General features: G+C 43.1%; 1 protein-coding gene across 1 annotated transcript in view; it reads left to right on the forward strand.

Moving 5' to 3' along the window:
* The first annotated feature begins 788 nt into the window (after positions 1-788).
* RASL12 (RAS like family 12) overlaps positions 789-21,698 on the forward strand; it is a 35,142-nt gene continuing 14,232 nt past the window's right edge. Inside the window, exons 1-4 of the mRNA XM_075858282.1 lie at positions 789-1,399; positions 9,694-9,820; positions 13,405-13,461; positions 20,192-20,265. Coding sequence (XP_075714397.1) covers positions 9,697-9,820; positions 13,405-13,461; positions 20,192-20,265 — 255 coding nt within the window. The 5' untranslated portion in view covers positions 789-1,399; positions 9,694-9,696. The remainder of the gene's footprint in view (positions 1,400-9,693; positions 9,821-13,404; positions 13,462-20,191; positions 20,266-21,698) is intronic.

The raw sequence follows: 21,698 nt of genomic DNA on the forward strand, positions 1-21,698 counted from the left end.
GGCACCTTCCCGTAAGCAAACGGGAAGGCACCTGTGGCCAATAGAAGTCTATGGGCCCGTAATTACGGGCCGTAATTATGGGCGTTTTGTATGGTTTGTGTGCATGGGGCCTTACAGTAATGACAGATTGATCAATCTGTACCAGGACTTTGTCCATGCTACATTTTATAAGCAGAAACAGGCAATGATGATATCAGAGCGTAAGAAGAAAAATCTTCAGCTGAGCACAGCTTCTTATTCTTTAGTATTGTTTTCCACTAAATTTTTTTGTCTATATTAGCAGAACTTGCAATTTAATTTCAGGAATATTAAAAGATTTGTTAATGTAAGGCCTAAAAATAATGTAAAATGGATGTATTGTTCATATTCATATCTATTCGTTTGAAACAGTAGTCAAAATCTCCATAAAAAACGTTATTTAGTCCAGATAGAAAGCTATGTAAAATTTAGCTCAATTGTCAAAGGATTATAAATTTGTTTAAATTATTTCCCGTTGTCATTTATGGCCATAGAAGACAAAAATTGGATATCTTTCATGGGACACTTGAAAAAAGTGTAACCCTTGCTTCACGTGTAAGACACAGCTTGAGAAGACAAACCCATGTAAATTCAGATTGCCTCAGGAACAATCAGAGCATTGCAGTATTAGGTTTAGGGACAATTCTCTCGGTCTGGGGATGATCTGCGACAGACAGAAGATGATTCTCATTCTTCTCCTCTGGGGCATTGAAGAAATACTTCCCATACAAGGAGTTTGGCACTGTCCCAGCCTGTCCAGAACAGTAGAGCAGCACTGCCCCATTTGCAGAATGATGGAATAGGAGACCGACCAAAGACAGTGAGAAGGAAACTGGGCACTGAGACATCTGGCAAGAGAAAGCAGGACTATGAGACATCTCAGCTACAGACAGGAGTCGCAGCACCTTGACGGGAGGAAAGGAAAATCCAGGCAGAAAATTGAGTCAATATTTATTGGATTCACTAGAGATAACTGAATAGTGGACATTGAGCATCTGCAGTGACTACAGTGACTGGGAAATAGTGGAAGCTTGGAACATAAATTGATAAACACCCGACAAGATCAGCGAGAGGGGGATACAGGGAGGGGAGCTGTGTGTCTACTCCAGCTGTTGGGAAGAGGCAGCTGGAGCCGTGGTAGCAAAAATCAACAGGAACTTAGTGCAGAGCCCAGAATTACACAGGATTAAGGAGCGACTCAGTCTGGCTGCACCTTTCATCTCCGCTAAGGGGACAAGCGCTGGTGTCTGATGCCCCTGACACAGAATGTGCTTCTCATGCATCTGTCCCAATGGATTTATAAAGCTCTCAGTGTGGCTTGGGAAATGCCAGGGTCTTTAACTATTTAGACCCAAAAATCTTTCCTTCTCACCAATGCCAGGTGAGAAATCATTGTATTTGAACTATTGATAATACTGATCTAGCAGGCTGACTTTGTTATTTGGAAAAATTTATTGTGATATCATGATGTGTTCTGTGGCTCTTCATAGGAATGCAGATGAACCTAATTAATTATTTTAACTAAAACGTGATTTTACCACGTAGAGTTAAATGACAAATACAGCTATATCTATATTCACTGATTCACTTGAAAGAAATTAGTATAAAATGTGCTGTCTTGGATATGTCTTTTGTTATCATATAACTCTAAGATGGGTCCAGCTTATATGCGGATCTAGAATATATGGAATAGTAATCTAATGTATGTGACTAAACACCTTCCCGACATCCGCCGTACATGTACGGTGGAAATTGGAGGGAGAAGTATGAAGCGGGCTCACGGGCTGTGTCTGTGCCATAGGTTTCGGGTGTCAACTGTATATTATAGCTGAAACCCCGCTCTAACGACCGGAATTCGAAGTAACTCAGATTCCAGGGATTTAACTGCTTAGATCCCTTTATGCCATTTGTTATTAGCGACCGTGGTATCTAAGTTGTTTGACAGAGGGGGGCCTCCTATGTTACCCTATCAGCCCCACCATGACCCATTAGCGGGGTGCCGATGGTTGTCATGGCAGCCTGGGGGCCTAATGAAGGTCCTCCTAGAATCGGGGCTTAATAGGAGAATGAAAAAAAGTCCAATACACTGCAATACATAAGTATTGCAGTGCATTGTACCAGCGCTCTAATGTTCCCCTAGTGGAAAAAAATAATAATAATAATTAAACAAAGTTTTTAGGAATATACAAAAAATAAAAAATATTACAAGTTGAAAAAAACATTATACAATTTTGCCCTTAAAGTAATGTAAACAATGAAGCAAAAGTCTGAACTATTATAATATAGCGTTATTTATCACGCATGTTGAATGCCGTAGAAAAAAAGAAATATTTCAGAAATGCTGTTCTTTGATCCCCTTACCGCCCACAAAAAAATGTATAGAAATGTATAGAAAGTGATCAAAAAGTTGTATTGACCTGATAAAAACTACAGCTTGCACTGCAAAAAACAAGCCCTCGCACTGGTACATCGACAGAAAAATACAAAAGATATGAGTCTAAGAATACAAACTGTATTCAACAAATTGTTTTTATTTTGTAAAAGTAAGTACAGTGTATTAAAAAATAAAACAAATAATATATAGATTTGGTATCACCGAAATCGTATTGACCCGCAAAATAAAGTTATTTAATTTTTACTGCTCATTGAATGCCGTAAAAACCAAGCCCTCCCCAAAAATGGAGGAATTGGTGGGGGGTTTTTTGCATTCCACCACACAAAATAATTTTTTAACATTTCTCCAGTAGATTATATGGTACATTTTACTTAACTTTTGGATGGTGGGGATGAAAAAAACAACAATTAAAAATTGAAAATATGGCTGCTACAAGAAGGGGTTCATGTGATGCATAAAATCTGGCATTTAACTTTTTGTATTGTATGTGCATTTGGATAACTCTAACATCTTCAGGTCAACATGAAAATATTTGTCATTTTAGACAAATATTACAACATGGATGATAAAAATGTAAAATGTAACTGCAAATTTTTCAACAAATTTTGCATAAATCAATAGTACAAGTGAATATAAGAAACTTTGTAATATATCTTATTAGAGAAAGATACCTCTTTCCAGGGGCGTAGCTAAAGGCTCATAGGCTCCGAGGCAAAGGTTCTTCTTGGGCCCCCCCCAAACTTCTCATGGCTGCCGGCCCGCAGCTTTCAGCTGCATCGCTGGGTCTCCTACGTGACCTAACGATGCAGCACTAGCAGCCAGCGGCGTCACTAAGGTCTTCAAACGTCAGGGGAAATAGCCCCAATACATATACCCCCCCCCAAAAAAAAATGTGTGTGCATGCATGTATATGTGTAAATAGGAGACAGGATATCTATAGCCCTACGATCAGCAGACAGTATCACACATGATAGGATTAGATACAATGGCTCAGCAGACAGTATCACACATAATAGGATTATATATAAGGCCCAGCTCGATGACATTGCAACTCTAGCGCTGGACCCAGGAAAGGTAAGAATAATAATTGTTTTGCTTTTTTATGTGTTACTAATTATTTTTGTGTGTTTGTGTTTTTTTACAAGTTCGGTTGTTGGACTACGTCGGATTCGAGGACTACTTTGATTACGGCTTTTTTTTATTCTCAATAAAATGGATAACGAGGATTGTGTGGGATTTTTATTTCAATAAAATATTTTTTCTATGTCTGTATTTTTCTGAATTTTATTACTACCACCTTAGTAATGGCCACTGGCTGATTGACAACGTCCATTACTAAGACGAGGCTTAATGTTAGACATGAAGAGGTTATCACTAACCCCCATTATTACCCCGGTACCCACTGCCACCAGGGGTACCGTGAAGAGCCAGGTACGATCCAGTACCCGACCATCTGTAGTGATGGTCGGGGACTGGCGCGGCCACAGGCTGGTATTATTAAGAAGGGAAAGCCCAAAAACAGTGGCCCTTCCCACCCTGGTAATGTTGGGCTGCTGCTGCTGTGTTGTATCTGGCTGGTTATGAAAAATGGGGAACCCCACATCGTTCTATCCAAATATTTTTATTGTTATATTTTTTTAAGAAAATTACGTGGGGTCCCACCCATTATCCATAACCAGCCAGATACAACATAGCAGCAGCAGGCTAGCATTACCAGTGTGGGAAGGACCACTGTGTTTGGCCTTTCCCAGCCTAATAATACCTGCCTGCGTCCGCCATGTGCCCGACCATCATTACAGATGGTTGGGTATTGGATCATACCCGGCTCTTCCCGGCACTCCTGGTGGCGGTGGGTACCGGGGTAATAATCTGCACCAGCTAACACTAAGCCCTGCTTTAGTAATGGATGCTGTCAATCAGTCAGCAGCTATTAATAAGGCAGTAGTAATAAGGTTTAAAAAATATACAAAGACATAGAAAAAACTGGTTTATTGAAACAAAAAAAACACACAGCACTCATTAACCATTTTATTGATAATAAAAAAAAAGCTGTCATCGAAGTAGTCCTAAAATCCGACATAGTCCAATGACTGAACCTTTAAAAAAAACACATTAGTAAGGGCCTGTTCACATTACCGCTGCCCTTCCGTCTGAGTTTTCCGTCGGGTAACCCCTCAACAGAAAGGAAAACTGAAACCTCAGCTTCCGTTTCCCTCACCATTGATCTCCATGGTGACGGATCGTTGCTAAAGGTTTGTCACCGTTTTGACAAGGTTCTGTTGTTTTGAAGGAATCAATAGCACAGTCGACTGCACTATTGGTTGCGTCAAGAACAACGGAACCCTGTCACAACGGTGACAAACGGAAACCTTTAACAACATTTCCGTCACCATGGAGATCAATGGTGAGGGAAACGGAAGCTGAGGTTTCAGTTTGCTGTTCCGTTGAGGGGTTACCCAACAGAAACCTCCGACGGAACCCCTCAACGGAAGGGCAACGCTGATGTGAACACAGCCTAACACATATGGTAGGCTTAGATGCAGACCCCAAGTGCATGTGTCATACTGTTGGTTGGACCCTGTATCTAAGCCTAAGGTAGGCTTAGATACAGGGTCCAACAGACAGTAATCTTATACACTATAAGATTACTGTCTGCTTGGGCCCTGTATCTAAGCCTACCACATGATAGGCTTAAAAGGGGTTGTCCAGCCCCTAAACATTGGTGGCCTATCCTCAGGATAGTCCATCAATAGCTGATGGGTCGGGTTCTGACTTCAGGGACCCCCGCCAATCAGCTGTTTTGAAGGGGGTGCAGCGCTCTTACAAGAACTGCTTCCCCTTCATTTCCCTTACTTGCTCACACTGTGAATAGCTGACACGTCCGTGTCTGCGATTCAGTGTGAGAAAGTGACCAGAATGAAGGGAAGTAGCGCTTGTACGAGTGCTGCACCCCCTTCAAAACAACTGATTGGCAGGGTTCCCAGGAGTCGGACCCCAACCCATCAGCTCCAGCAGATAGTGATATTAAACTTACCCTCCTCTTCGGCCACAGCGGAGGTCCTGACTCCATCCAGGGTCTAGTCTGGTGATGTCAGGACCGCAGCTGCGCTCCGGAAGGAGGAATGTAAATACTGTCAGTTATTATAGTAAACAGGGGCCCGTGTAGTTTATTACATAGGCCCCAGTTACTATAGTAACTTTTCATTGATGTGTTTTGGGGGGCCGTGGGCCCCCTGGCTTCGGGGCCCAGTCGCAATTGCGACCGCTGTGACCCCTATAGTTATGCCACTGTGCTCTTTCTCCACTTATCACGTGCACCCGCTGCAACGGCCAGGATTGGAGAGAAGTCCAATCCCGCCCGTTCAACCACTTGAATGCAGCAGTCAATAGAGATTGCAGCATTTAAGTGCTTTGACAGAGGGAGGGGGCTCTCTGTGTCACCGATCGGCAGCCCACGAACATGATCACCGGCAACCGTTGGGTTGCCATAGGAGCTGAAGGCCTAACAAAGGCCCCGTGGCCTGCCTTAGCTGTATGCCTATTAGCAGGGCTGGCCTTTGGGGTGTGCAACCTGTGCCATCGCACAGGGCGCATCACTCCAGCAGGTGAAAGAGGGTGCTGTGCTAGCTCCCTTCCCCTGCTTGTGTTTGTGAAGTGCCCGGGCCCGGCGACTCTGCAGCTGCCTTTCCCCCCGGGCGCCCCTTCTCTGCTCAGTGGCATAACTACCACTGTAGCAGCCATGGCGTCTGCTAGCGGCTCCACTGGGCATGAGGGCGCACGTGCCGCCTGCCAGGACAGGCCACCCCATGCCCGGTGGTGCCACTATGGCTGTAACAGTGGTAGCGATACTACATTCAACAGTATCTGCGTCCTTAGGACGCAGATACCATTGAATCCCATGGCAGAGCAGGGATGTATCTTCCTGTTCTGCCATTTACTAGACTACAGTCCTATCAGGCACAGGGAGAGGATCCCTGCGTAGACCTGCATGATGACGTCACTGAATCTACGCAATTGTCCCGTCGGCATTGTGGAGCAGCCCTGTTTGTCGCATGAACAGGGCCTAGGTGAGTGCAATTTTTGGGTTTTATTTGTTTGGGGGGACACTGTCTACAAGGGGGAGGTGGGGGGCTGCATGGCACTGTTTACAAGTGGGAGGTGGGGGGCTGTATGGCACTATCTACAAAGGGGAGCTGGGGGACACGGTCTACAAGGGGGAGGTAGGGGGCTATATGGCAGAATCTACAGGGGGGCACTATCTACTAGTCGGGGCTGTGTGTGGCACCCAAGGAAGGGGGACATTATACTGTGTGGGGGCACTAAGGGGGCATTATACTGTGTAGGAGCCACTAATATATGTAGGTGCACAACAGGGGGCAATATATTGTGTGTGGCACTTAGGGGACATTATATTGTGTGGGGGCACTAAAGGGGGCATTATACTGTGGGGGGGCATTATAAATTTTTATGGGGCATTTTTTTTAATATGGGGTGGGGCGCCGAAAGAAAATTTCACACGGGGTTCCATCTATCCTAAGGCCGGCCCTGCCTATTAGACTGTGCCAGAGGCAAGATGGGGGTTTGCAATATACCTCCCTCTAACCCCGTCCAATCCCCGCCTATACACACTCGGTCAGCCCACACAGTATCATGCTCCCATAGAACCCCCACACAGTATAATGCCACTATAGCTGCCCTCCACACAGTATAATTCTAAATAGCTGCCCCCATACATTATAATGCCCCGTAGATGTAGATGCACCTATACAGTATAATGCCAACACAGATGCCCTATACAGTATAATGCCCCATAGCTCCCTCCATACAGTATAATGCTCACACAGATGCCCCATACAGTATAATGCCCCATAGTGCCACAATGCACCTGTAGATAGTTCCACATTGCCCATTGTAGGTAGTGCCCACATAGATGGTGCCAGTGCCCACATATCACCACAGTGCCCACATATAAAGTGCCAGTGCCCACGTATAATGTGCTAAAGCCTAAATATAAAGTGCCAGTGCCCACATAGTGCCTCATTGTCCATCTAGATAGTGCCCATATAGTGCCACAGAACCCATGTAGATAGTGCCACAGTACCCACATCTGCCACAGTGCCCACATATAAAGGGCCAGTGCCCATGTAGATTGTGCCTATATAGTGCCACAGTGCCCATGTACATAATTCCACACCCCCCCCTTGAAGACAGCGCCACCCTGCCTGTAGACAGAGCTAACCCCCCTGTAGATAGCTCCACCCTGCCTGTAGATAGCGCTAACCACTCCATCCCTGTAGATAGCTCCATTGGGTTTCCCTCTAAGAGCAGAATCCCTACCCAGAGCATCGGCCACGCTGTGGCCGGGGATTCTGCTCCAGTAGGAGCTCCTGTCGTCACTATGGAAGTTCCTGTCGTCACTATGCATAGTGATGCTAGGGGCTTCTTCAGGAGAGGAATCACCGGCCAGAGAGGCAGCAACGCTCTAGCAGGGGATTCCGCTTCAGGGATAACCCCTGACGTCACTGTCCATATACGGATAATGATGCCAGGGGCTTCTTCAGGAGTGGAATCCCCGGGCAGAGCGTCGGCAACACTCTAGCCAGGGATTCCGCTCCAGGAGGTGCCCCTGATGTCATTGTCTATATATGGACAGTGATGTTTGGGGCTTTAAGATGTCGGAATCCCCATCCAGAGTGTCTGCAACACTCTGGCCAGGGATTCCGTTCCTGAGGGAGCCACTGACGTCACTGTCCATTTATGGACAGTGACGTCAAGGGCTTTCCCAAGACAGGAGTCCCCGGCCAGAGAGTTTGCGCTGCTCTGGCTCAGGACTCCATAGTTGAATGCTGGAGCAGGAAGCTGATGGTTCCCTGCTTCAGCATTGGATTCAACTGTATCTGCGTCCTGAGGACACAGATACAGTTGAAAGCGGGACATACCACCCGCCGCCCGGAATCCGGGACTGTCCCGCTGAATCCGGGACAGTTGGGAGGTATAATTGTAATGACCTGAACAATAGAGTTAATAAAGATTATTCAAGTCATATGATTGGTGCCATTGAAAAATTCACCTCATCCTGCATAAAACAAGCCCTCATACAGCTATGTTGACGGAAAAATAAAAAAAGTTATAGCTCTCTGAACAGAAAAACTAAACAATTCCTGAAGGCCTTGGTACTTAAGGAATGGGCTTGGTACTTAAGGAATGTTGTCCAAGAGAATAAAAAAACAAACTGGGTGCAGGAAATGTGATAAAATATCAAACTTTTTTTTTTCTTTTCTGATACTGCCTGAGGAAGGAGCCGGTTCGGCTTCGAAACGCGTCGCCTGTATCTATCTATTGAAGACTATTTGACCTACACAGTGTCTGCTTCTTCACTATGCGACACTAGGAACCAACAGCGAATTACGTTCTAAGGGACCAGTGCCGTTTCAAGGGTTGATTTTTGAGTTTTTCACCTACACAAAGTGTTATTCTCACAATCCCACTAATCCTACTAAGAACCGGTCTAAGTTTTTGGTTTCCGGTACAACCCGTGGCTTGCAGTTCTCTGACGATTAACTACAAATTCAAAGTCTACATCTCCAGGGGTGTTGTGCTCCGAGCATGACATCACCAGGTGAGCATATTCATCACCACATCATCTATTTTACACCTTATGTAGGTAATGCCCTATGGTTGCGCCGGTTTATATTCCCTTTTTCTTCCAGTGAAAATAACAAACCTAACATAACTCACCTATGGTGATGCTAGCAAAGACGGCAAGTCACCGAGACAGTCATTGGCTGCAGTGATCACGTGGATTAACAGTACAACATCAAAGTAGGACTAGTAAACAAAGACCGACGGGGACCACAGGAGCATTAGAGAGTTATGTTTGGTTTATTTTAGTACATTTCCTGCAACTAGTTTGTTTTTCTTATTCTTTTAGACAACCCCTTTAATAAACTTGTCTCTTTTGAGGCCACGCCTATTTTTCTAGTAATATTTCAAAATTGCTGGGTGCTTAGAAAAGTGGCAGCTTTTTGCACAAATTTGTCACAAGTCACATGTGTAATTTATTTTTTTAAATTTCCACCAAATAACGTAATCTCATCTGTAAATATGGTAAAAGGCCCCAGCAAGGCCAATTAGGTCTAGCAGCTGACAACCTTAGCTAAGTTGGACCATGAAGCATGGTACCTGTGGACTGTAAATATTTCCTGTACTCCGCTAAATTACCCAGCGAGGTCTGTTATTCGTATATTTAATTGTTAAATGTTTTGCTTTTATAACAACAGATAATGTCTCTGATGTTTGGGAAACCCAGAACAGTCAATGCTTCCCATTTCTCTGCTTGCAATGACCGCAGCCTGCACTCAGAATGCAACCTTGTTTTGCTAGGATGCCGAGGAGCTGGAAAGTCAGGTAAGACAAATATCAATGTGTATTTAACAACTATGAGAGTATGCACTTACAGTGCATTTGGATAATAAATTCTGTATATGGACCTAGCATATGCAAAACAGAAACATAAATCCCTATATATGCATGCAATGTGGTGCTCAGCTTCCATTCCTGCTTCAGTCCAGTTTTATTTGACTTAAAACCTTTCAGGTGACTTTTCAGAATAAGCTGTCATATGTGTGTACATGAAGCATAACACTATTTCTCATAATTATATGACTGTATCCTGCATTTTTAGCAGTTTTCCCCTCTGCAGGCTCTATCTCTGATTCTCGGTTGTCTCGTAGCTAGTGGGTGGAGTTTAACTGCTATCATGTCTTCTATACACACACATAGAAGAGGAGAATCCTGCGCTTCTATCTCTATCACATATATAGAGCCAGCAGCAGCATGGAGGTCATTATGCAGCAGTAATGGTCCGTGTAGCTGTGAATCCAGCACTGGGGTTACATATAACACTTACTAGAAGCTGCAGCAGCATCTATGTGTGTGTCTCTCCTCTGTCTCACTCTACTCCCTCCTCCCTCTCCATAGACTTCTATGGGCAGAATGCAACCTGATCCCTCAGTGTGCTGATAATGTGTCTCTATTCTCAAGATAGATTTTAGCAGTGTACTGAGAGTGAATGATCAGTGCAAGGGGGAGGGGAGAAGAGCCTGATAAGTGGAGAAAGAGGGATTTTTCTCTCATAAGCTGTATTACAAACGTTCTTATATTTGCATGTACTATTAATTTATGCAAAGTTTGTTAAAAGGTTAGTGACTATTTAACAGCGAAAAAAACAGAACAAATGGAAAGAATCACATAGACAATATTATTCTTATTGTTGTATAATAAGTTTTGAGACAAATACCACACAAGTTAAAAAAACGTTTTATTGATGCAGATCACTACAGCAAAGATTTTAGTACAGTGCCACAATACTCCTCATCCCCTTTACCACTTGCTCTATGAAAACTAATGCAAAGGAAGAAAGAAGTTTTGACTATAGCAGACCTGAAATGCTTGGTTAAAGGGGTTATCCTCTACCGGACAACTGATGACCTATCTACCGGATAGGTCATCAGTATATGAGTGGTGGGGGTCCGACACCGGGACCTCGCACTGATCAGCTTCTCTGGCTGGCTCCAGACGTCCATGCCGGAAGCAGATGGCTCCGGCCACAGAATAGCGGCCGAGCTATTTTTCGCACTAGAAGCATAGTAATATAATCTCCCATAATAAAATATATTTATCATAATAGTAGAACCTTGAACATGAGAGCCCTGTTACTGTCAGTCAGTTGGTTCACATACGAGACCGACAACACCAGCGCAGAACCAAGGTTTGTGGAGACTGCTGGGCTATAAATTGGGCAGGAATCGCTCATAGTCTGTGAAGGTCAAAAAATTGTGTGTGAGCGTCCCCCTTCAAAAGAAGGAATCAGAGTTTAGCAGAAATATCTGGCCACAAGCAAAAGATTAAATCTATACAGCTATATAATGTTACCATATACAGTATTGCCAAATATCACTTGATTAGACTACCTAATAATTCTCAGTGTGCCAAGCAGAAAATCAAGTCTGTTGGGTGCACGGCATGGCAGCTGTAATTGTCAACATGTCTATAAAATAACAATACTGAAGACAAAACCAGTTTTACAAAGTAAAACAGTGACTTACTAAATAAATTAAGATAAAATAGCTCAATCAAATTCAGTGCCAAATATAATGTACAAAACATATCTAGTAGAAAAACTGAACCATATCTGGTGCCAACAATAATAAACTGATCTATATGTGATGCCAACAATAACAGATTGATATGTATGTCATCCAGAGCAAATTGTGCCATCTCTTGTTCCAACAATAATATGCTTTGCTTACATTCCATCAATACAATTCCTATGTCGTGAGATCTACAGAAAAGTGTCTGGTGCCAAACATAATATGATAACAGTATAGAGGGCAAGAAAACACGTATATTAGACTGCACCTCCTGTATGAAGGAAATCACTTTATTACAACATTATAAAAAATGGTCAGGCCACAGGACGATCACTCATGGAGAGGAACAATCATGCATTATAAACCATAAACTCGCACTATTGCAAAAAAACCTCTATGACAAGAAACAATGAGTGTGAAAGGTATACAGTACAAAATACAAAGATATGCAATAATATACAACCATCAACTAGAGAGCTAATGAGTGGCTATGGCTCCATGAGGATCAAAGGACCCCACACGTATCACCAGACCCTGACGCAGCATTTTTTTATAATGTTGTAATAAAGTAATTTCATTCATACAGAAGGTGCAGTCGAATATATAGTCAAGATAAAGACGGCTACATCTGTAAGGTCAGTGGACCCGGGTGTATGGAGCCTGGAATCAATGGTGCTTTAAAATAAATCATACAGTGGCACATGAAGTACCTACAGTTCCATATGAGGCATCTGTAGGCACTTCATGTGCCACCGTATGATGCCTCCATACATCACCGTATCTACCCTAGAAGCAATGTAGATAACGCCTAGAGCAAATGCTCAATAAACATTCTTCTCTGTTTCTTGCACTTATGTCTAAATAAAGAACTCCCCAACACAAAAAAAAATAACCGCAGTAGATAGAAGTCACTGAGTTGTCACCCAGCTTTCCAAGATTTAACTAAAATGACTAGACGTTTTGACAGGTTTACATTGGACTGATAGTGATGGGTTTTTTTCTTCTTTATTTTTAGTGTAAAGTAAAAGCTCTTTAATGCTTCTATATTGTCATAGATATAATAACATAGGGATGGACAGAAGAAGCAGAGGGCCCCCATGCAAGATCATTTTATGGGCCCCTTGCTCTCACATCATAGAGCATCCCCCTTATCATAGAGAATCCCTCTTACAGATGTAGCGATCTATAGCTTGACTTTTATTGCATTAAATACACAGTGACTTTAACTTGAATTTTATTAATGGTTTTCATTGGCTTAAGTAATACGTTATCATTCTGCAGAAACTTATCAGAGTCAAGATAAGGATTGCTACGTCTGTATGTCTCTCCAAAACATTCACCAGTAAATTTGAGCTATAAAATTCATTAGCTCAGTCCCTAACATGGCATCTAATAGACAGTAGGATTCTGCTCGTTGTTTTTGAGGCATCAGAGGGCCCCCTTACCTGCTAGGCCCCTGTGCAGCTGCACAGGTTGCACATATGGCATCACAGCCAAGTGCAATATGTGTAGGAAAATGTCGCCCCCTCATGGTCTTAGAATACTGTTTCGTTAAAAAAAAAAAAAAGGAAACCGACCTATTTTACAACGTATTGTCATGATTCACTGTCCCCAATGGGTTTCTGAATTTCCTAACTGTATGTTTTTGGAGTGTAGGAGGAAATGGGAGTACCAGGAGAAACCCATTGAGGACAAACTGCAGATATGAGATTTAGTGTATGTTACTCGTCAGAAGTCCTCATGACTGATCTATTAGCTTCACATTGGGTGATTGAACGTCATTCAGAACACATAGTAGATGCAGATGAAATAAAATCATTTACAATTACTTCTTTGCAGCATTGACAGTAAAGTTCCTGACCAGGAGATTTATCAGTGAATATGATCCCTTCCTTGGTGAGTATTCTGTATCATGGATGTAACAATGGAACATGTGGACATTACACTACACATTCACGTGGCATTGAATTGTGATGAATTGTCTTCACTTTATCTCCCCCCAAAAATTGGTAAAACAGCAGGGCTGGGCAAATCCCAGAAGCCAGGTAGCCAAAGTGCTTAGAAATTTGCTGCTGGCACTTAACTATATGAAAAATCAATCTTGCCCCCAAAATGGTCTAACTAGCACCTAAAATTTGTAATAATGTGTGCATAACGGTCTTAAAGGCATATTCATCTGTCAATACCTGAAATAAAAGCCACTGAGCTTGGTAATGCATTTTGAAACCGGAGGCGTAGCCTAAAGCTCCTGGTCCCCAATGCAAAATCTGTAATAGGGCCATCTCAACTATCATGTATCATAAATAGTATTGGTCTGCTCATATGGGGCAGTGACCACTTGTGCCTACTCAGGCTACCGAAACCTGGTGCAGCCATTAAAGAGGGGTGAAACGGTAGGTTAGATAATGTGTGTCACGGTCACAGATTATGTGGACCCACTAGGCCGCTCCGCCGTAGCGGAGAGGCAGCTGGCCAAGTCACAGTCTATACAAGTTAGTAGCACAAGGGTACCTGAAATGGTCCAGACAGTTGCCGAGGCTTTGGCACAGATGGAGGTGGGTACAGCAGGTTACGCCAGACGTGGTGGATGACAACAGGTACAGCAGGTTGCGTCAGGTGTGCAAGATAACACTGGACGTGGCAGATGACACAGGATGTGGCAGATGACAGCAGGTGCAGTAGGGAACGACTCCAACACTAACAGGCTCAGGAACAAGGACACAGCACGGGATACGAGATACAGATAGCAGGGCACAGGAAACAACCAGAACAGGATAATACTAAGGGACCATTTGCAAGACTAACATTGGAATACTAACAACACTCAGGCAATGCGTGAGAGGGCAGAGCCCTTTTTATAGTCCAGAGTGCAATGGGGATATGGTAGGGAGCTTTTAGGAAGTGTGCGCGCTGGCCCTTTAAGACCGAGGACGAACGCGCACACTTTATCAGGAAGTCCAGGACGGGGAGGCTGCACCAGCTAGCGTCTCTGAGGAGGGTAATGTTGGTGGACAACAGGGAAGTTTCGGTCACGGCCATTCCCCAGGGGTGAGTGGCAGCGGTCCATGACCGCGTTCATAACAATGCGTATTAATGGTGTGTGTTTCGTTATGTTAACGGTTTGATAATTTTCCCATTGGGTAGTAGGTTCTTCTCGAATGGCATCCCTTGGAAGTTAGTCTGGCTAAGCACCCCAAATGGTGTGATCTTGGGGTTAGGAAGAGGGTATGCTCCATAGTTAATGTTAGGCGAGTCCCTGAGGGGCTCACGGCTGCCAATCCGTTGAGAGACATGTGTACTTTGAGTGCTTTGGGCCTCAGGCAGTGATAGTCCCTGGCATAATTTTGGGCTGAGGTGTTTATTCCCCTAGGGCTGAAGCCCAGACACTCGCAGGTGCAACAACATTGTCCCGCGTCTTGTGTGAGGGAGGTGAATCCTTATCAGACATTATACAAGGGTCTGGAAATTGGCGCCAAGATGTTGGGCATACATACTGGTGAGCAGAATAGAATTGTCTTTATCTGGCCTGTTCTACTGAGTATACAGGTGGGGTGACCAACATCCACGGCCACCCGAGATACAAACAAAGGTGTGTGAGCAATGCCAAGACTTAATGCCAGGTGGGTCCCGAAGCCGAAGGCTGTAAACAGTCATATTGCCACCGGGGTGAAAGCCATAGTGGCCTGCTAGAAACGTAATGCCAGACAGGGTGGGAGTCGCTGTGAACAGGACTAACAGCGTTGACAGTTGGACTGAGGAACATAAAGTCATCATCACCACCAGCCATTGTACAGTTATGTTTGTAGAGACTTCTATTTCATTTGTAACGTTCAAGGACATTGCCTCTCACTGAGAGTTCCAAGTAAAGAGAAACCAGTTCCCTTTATCACTGTTTAAAGGGGCCGCAAATAGACACCTGTGTGAACTCGGCGTGGACTTTAAATCTGCTCACCATAGTAGGCCGACTGCAAAACACCACCAGGCTGATTTCCCATTACCTGTGCCAATGAGGCCTGGGCCCCCATTACAACCGCATCCCCTGTACTCCCTATAGTTAAGCTCCGTATGAACCCACTGGAGATTTTTAGAACCTAGAGCAGAAAAAAATATTGCTTTCATTCATGCTATGTCATGTTTATCTGATAAAGGGACATTTGCATTAGAGGCTTTTTCTAACAATGTCCTGGAGACTCTACTGGAGCTTTCTAGCTCACCATCATTTTCAGTTGTGAATCGTTTTTCCACACAAGGTACAAGTAAAGAAGGAATAAATTATCTAGGCAAAACACACACTGGTAGTGAAAAGTTGTACAGTAGGCAACATGCACAATAGAGATCCGCTTTGTACTATATGTGCCGCCATATGGGGCTTCCGTAGTCAACCTATTACAGATTTATTCTTGCATTGCTTCTAGGGGAGAATACCTCCATGATTCCATGTCAGATAGAGCATATGAATAAATCTATAGCATATGGAGATCAACCAAGCTCTGTGCTATTGCCAAACAATTCTATTAAATTAAAGAAGCACTCCGGTGATTTTTTTTTTCCCCCTCTGTTATATAAATAGTACTAACCAACAATCAGTTTCACACTAGGTGTAGTACTTATTCCACACTACAATGTTATGTCACTACACTTGTACACTGATGCAGGAAAACGTCCAAAATTGCGATGGACCGCGAAGGAACCGCTCTGGGATATAATTTTAGATAATAGTTTATAAAGTTGTATTAGCATTTTGCTTATGATGTCTGTATGATGGTAAGAAAAAAACAAGAAAACACGCCGGAGTGCTTCTTTAATGACAGGTTCGAACTAAATTCTACCTTGTACAACTGGAAAATTAGTTATATTTGGAAGGAAAGCCATGCCAAAGAAAAGTTATCTGGACTATGTCTTATGGGAATAATTGCCTTTATTAATGTGACAAGATGCAGAAATTGGTCAGGAATTAGTTTGATAAATGGCAGAGATTAAAGAGATATGAATCGTTCCTCTGATGCTTAAAAATGCCTCAAGTGCCCAGACAGGCTGTGAAGTAAATGTTTTCAATCAGTTGTTGAGAACATTTCTCCAAGGAAATGTAATTATTTTCCATAAGAAATCCAGTGGAGGACATTCATATTATGTTAAGTGGATTAACTGTTTCTTCCATATGTTGGTCTGCCCATTTATCCATCTCACTAAGCTGTGGCACACACAACAAAGTGACTTCCAGGGCCGCTACATTGTTACATTTGTATCAAACTTACCAGTTTCCATTGATTAACAGATGTCAGGTGTAGCAGAGATGAGTTTTCCACATGGCACTACTCATTGTGACATCATGTTGGATTAATTTTGGATCTACCGTAGATCAGGGGCGTAACTAGAAAACACTGGGTGCCATAGCAGGCTTTTGACTGGGGCCCCCTGAGTGCTACACACAGCCCCCCTTGGTAAATAGTGCTCCTCTGTAGATTGTGCCATATAGCCCCCCTGTAGACTGTGCCATAGAGCCCCCCCTGTAGACAGTGCTATACAGCCCCCCCTGTAGACAGTGCTATACAGCGCCCCCCTGTAGACAGTGCTATACAGCACCCCCTGTAGACAATGCTATACAGCGCCACCCTATAGACAGTGCTATACGGCGCCACCCTGTAGACAGTGTTAGACAGCCCCCTGTAGACAGTGCTATACAGCTCCCCTGTACATAGTGCTATACAGCCTCCCCCCCCCGTAGGCAGTGCTATACAGCCCCCCTGTAAACAGTGCTATACAGCCCCCTTGTAGATAGTGCCATACAGCCCCCTGTAAATAGCACCATATATCGCCCCCAAACAAATAAAACCAAAAAATGTCTACTTACCTAGACCTTGTTCCCGCGACGAACAGCGCTGCTCCTCAACGCCGAAGGGATCCTTGTGTAGGCTGGCGTAATTTATTGACATCATCATGCCAGCCTGCACAGGGATCCCTGCGCCGGATTGTGCACATCCAGCGCTGTGCCACTTAGTTTCTGATTGGCTTTCCTTGGCTTTCCCCGGAGTGGTGTACAGGATAAATAGAAAGTCTATGAGCCCGTACACCGCTCACTCGACTTTCCGAGGAAAGTCAATCAGAAATGAAGTGGCACATCGCTTACCCAAGCGCTTCTGCCACTTAGTTTTAGCGATCTTTGGGGGTCTCAGTGCTCAGACCCCCACCGATGAAAACTTCTGACATGTCACTATGATATGTCAAAACATTTTTGAATGCTTAGTTACCCTTTAACTGGTTGCCGACACAGAACGAGTATGCTCGTCCTGAGCGGCGAGCACTTCGCGCATTAGGACGAGCATACTCGTCCTGTGTGACAGCCGTCTGTGCGCATCTGTGCGCGCGATCGAGAGCGCGGCAACCGCTGTAATACACAGCCACGGCCCCGCTCTGACAGCGGAGAGGAGAGAAACATCTTCTCTCCGCCGTTAACCCTTTGAACGCCGCGGTGAAAGCTGATCGCGGAGTTCAAAGAGGGGGGACTGCACATTGATCGCGTCACAGAAAATAACTGTGACACGATCAAAGCCCACAACTCATATGGCCAGACAGCCCAGGGTCCATTGAAGGACCCCAGGGCTGTCTGAACATATTTTCTGTTGTTAGGGCATACTGAGGTATGCCCTAACAACTGCCTGTGTACAATCAGTAACAGGCTAATGTACTGGCATATAGATCTATGCCAGTACATTACAGTTACAAAATAAAAATCAAAATGCTAAATCCCTTTATGGGATTTAAAAAAAAGTTAAATGAATGTAAAAAACTTTTTATGACAAATAAATAAATAAAAAGTAAAAAAAATACACAGAAACACACATTTTTTATAATAAATAAACTTTTTAAAATATAAGTCCCAAAACATGAAATAATATAGACATATTTGGTATCGCCACGACCGTAACAACCTGTACAACAAGTGTATAACATTATTTATGATGATCGGTGTATGGTGTAAAAAAAAAAATATTAAAACTGCAGCGGAACTGCTTTTTTTCTGCATTTTCGCCAAAATAAAAATTAATAGAAATTAAACGATAATGTATTTGTACCAAAAAATGGTACCTACATAAAGTACAACTCGTCCCGCAAAAAACAAAGTCTCATACAACTACGTCGTACAAAAAATAAAGGAGTTATGAGCGTTGGGATGCAAAAAGGGAAATGTAAAAAAAATTGCTCTGTCCTCAAGGCCAAAATTGGCCGTGTCCTTAAGGGGTTAAGTGAAATGTAATCTTTGTTGTTATCATTGTACACACAGGACATACGATCAATAAAGTCTGATGTGTTATTTGTAAATCAGCCCATAAGAAATAGAACCTAGTATCAAGTGATTGGCTCCAAAGTCAGCTTTAAATAGAATTGTCTTCTACTAGAAAAAAAAAAAAAGTCACTGCCTGAAGAGAACGATTAAAATTCTTTTAATAGTATTATTCCTAAAATTGTCCTTTGAAGCCCAAAAGTATCTAAATGCAGGTACAAGCAAATGGTCAGAACGTGTGAGAGAGGTCTATGGGTGGTAGATAATAAACCCACGTAGACCGCGATCTCTGCTTATGATATAACTGATACACTAGACCATCTGCTACAAAATAATCCATCTACCACCCATAGACCTCTCTCACACGTTCTGACCATTTGCTTGTACCTGCATTTAGATACTTTTGGGCTTCAAGGGACAATTTTAGGAATAATACTATTAAAAGAATTTTAATTGTTCTCTTCAGGCAGTGACTTTTGAATTCAATTGAACGAAACATATTATCAGTGTGCACAGTGACCCATTTGTCTTCTGCTAGACCTTTAGGGCCCTTATTGTGTCAGAGCTTGGGCCCACCAGAGGATCCTCTTGTACTCTGGTGGGCCAGACTGACGCTGGCTACATCTATAATTGTGGACTTTCCAGATCTGTATGGTCAGCAGTGTTCAAAAATTGAGAGTACATATATGGAGTTATTGCAAAAATACCATCAGATTGGTATAGACCAAGATTGACTCAACTGACTTGTCCATAAGCTTAGCTTTCAGTGTAATCTGGGAAATTATACACAATATTAAAATTAAAGCTCTGGTTTTAGGCCATTTTAGGTTTTTCATGAAATAATTGCATTCTGAGTACTTCCATTTTCCTCCCTATATACAAGCTCAAGCAATTGGGATGAGAGTGTCAAACCAAATTTCCCACAGAATCCAGCATGAACTGTTATAGTCTGCTTGTGGTCCATGAGGACCTTAGCTAGGAAGAGTAAATGGACAGATAAGACACTGAGCTTCTGTGAATCTTCCGTGAATCTTCATATACTGATGGTAAGAACATGGCCAACAAGTGCATGTATTATAAATGAGAATACTGGGATTGGTAGGGAAGGGGGTGTCATGGGTAATTAAATCAATGATTGTCCATCTGCCAGTTATCGTGCTGAACTTCAGGGACCAAGATGGGTCATTCGGAAACCCCTGCCTTGGGCACCCAGAGAGCTTGTCCCATACTAGTTCTATTTTACTATATGTAGGGTAAAGAACCAAAGTACTTTGTTTATCTACATATTTTTCCGAGGGGCCTAGATATGCTAAACTGTTAATTTTTGTTTGGTTGATGTTGCAGAGGACACATATACCAAAGAAGAAATTGTAGACCAGGAACCAGTGCTTGTAAGAGTTATGGACACAGCTGATCCGGTGAGTACGGTATGTAAAAACAAGTCCAAACAAGTTGTGGGGCTTTTCTGTAGAGTATTGTGTCCTGCAATACTGAGGAACTTTCTAGTAATCAACTTCGAGATCAATAGATGGAAACCCTTTAGCGGTAATTGTATTGCCAGGTGAGGGACATTTTCTAGTGTTTCTGAGGTCGTTTTTGATTTTACAAAAACGTCAAAAACTTGTCCCTAAGTCTGTGATCCTACAAAGTCTGCTATTTCTAGTGTTAAATATATATCAGACAATTAGAAAAGGTGTTGGTTCTGTTAGATCAGATATTTGTAAATGAGAATGAGTTGGGTTTCATGAATTGACATTGTGTATAGAAATACAGCCATACTTCCTGGGCAGTGTTTGTCGCTGTTTTAAAGCCAATTACCAAATACTCAAATAAATGACATCAAGATACCCTCAATGCAAATACCCGCTAGGGATATGGTGTGTACACCCTGGTTACCATAAACCAGTTCAAGACTGTGGATTCAAAAACCAGATGTGGCCCAAAAATGTTTCTTGATCTCCCACCCAGGGTTGAACTGAAGTAGCTTGGGCATAATTCAGAGGGCCCATGATTGAATTACACATTGCATATGTACGTCCTCTATAAATGTAATCTCTGCTGTTATTATTGCACACACCATATCATAAATAAGAACTAAAAGTTTTTGTGAAATAAACACCAGCATCAAGTTTCACTATCAGCCTTAAAGAGGCTCTGTCACCAGATTTTGCAACCCCTATCTGCTATTGCAGCAGATAGGCGCTGCAATGTAGATTACAGTAACGTTTTTATTTTTTAAAAACGAGCATTTTTGGCCAAGTTATGACCATTTTCGTATTTATGCAAATGAGGCTTGCAAAAGTACAACTGGGCGTGTTTAAAGTAAAAGTACAACTGGGCGTGTATTATGTGCGTACATTGGGGCGTGTTTACTACTATTACTAGCTGGGCGTTGTGTATAGAAGTGTCATCCACTTCTCTTCACAACGCCCAGCTTCTGGCAGTGCAGCACTGTGACGTCACTCACAGGTCCTGCATCGTGTCGGCACCAGAGGCTACAGATGATTCTGCAGCAGCATCGGCGTTAGCAGGTAAGTCGATGTAGCTACTTACCTGCAAACGCTGGTGCTGCTGCAGAATCAAGTGTAGCCTCTGGTGCCGACACGATGCAGGACCTGTGAGTGACGTCACAGATCTGCACTGCCAGAAGCTGGACGTTCTGAAGAGAAGTGGATGACACTTCTATACACAACGCCCAGCTAGTAATAGTAGTAAACACGCCCCGATGTACGCACATAATACACGCCCAGTTGTACTTTTACTTTTCAACACGCCCAGTTGTACTTTTGCAAGCCTCATTTGCATAAATACGAAAATGGTCATAACTTGGCCAAAAATGCTCGTTTTTTAA

Source organism: Rhinoderma darwinii, chromosome 3 (assembly GCF_050947455.1).
Source record: "Rhinoderma darwinii isolate aRhiDar2 chromosome 3, aRhiDar2.hap1, whole genome shotgun sequence".
Lineage (NCBI taxonomy): Eukaryota > Metazoa > Chordata > Amphibia > Anura > Rhinodermatidae > Rhinoderma > Rhinoderma darwinii.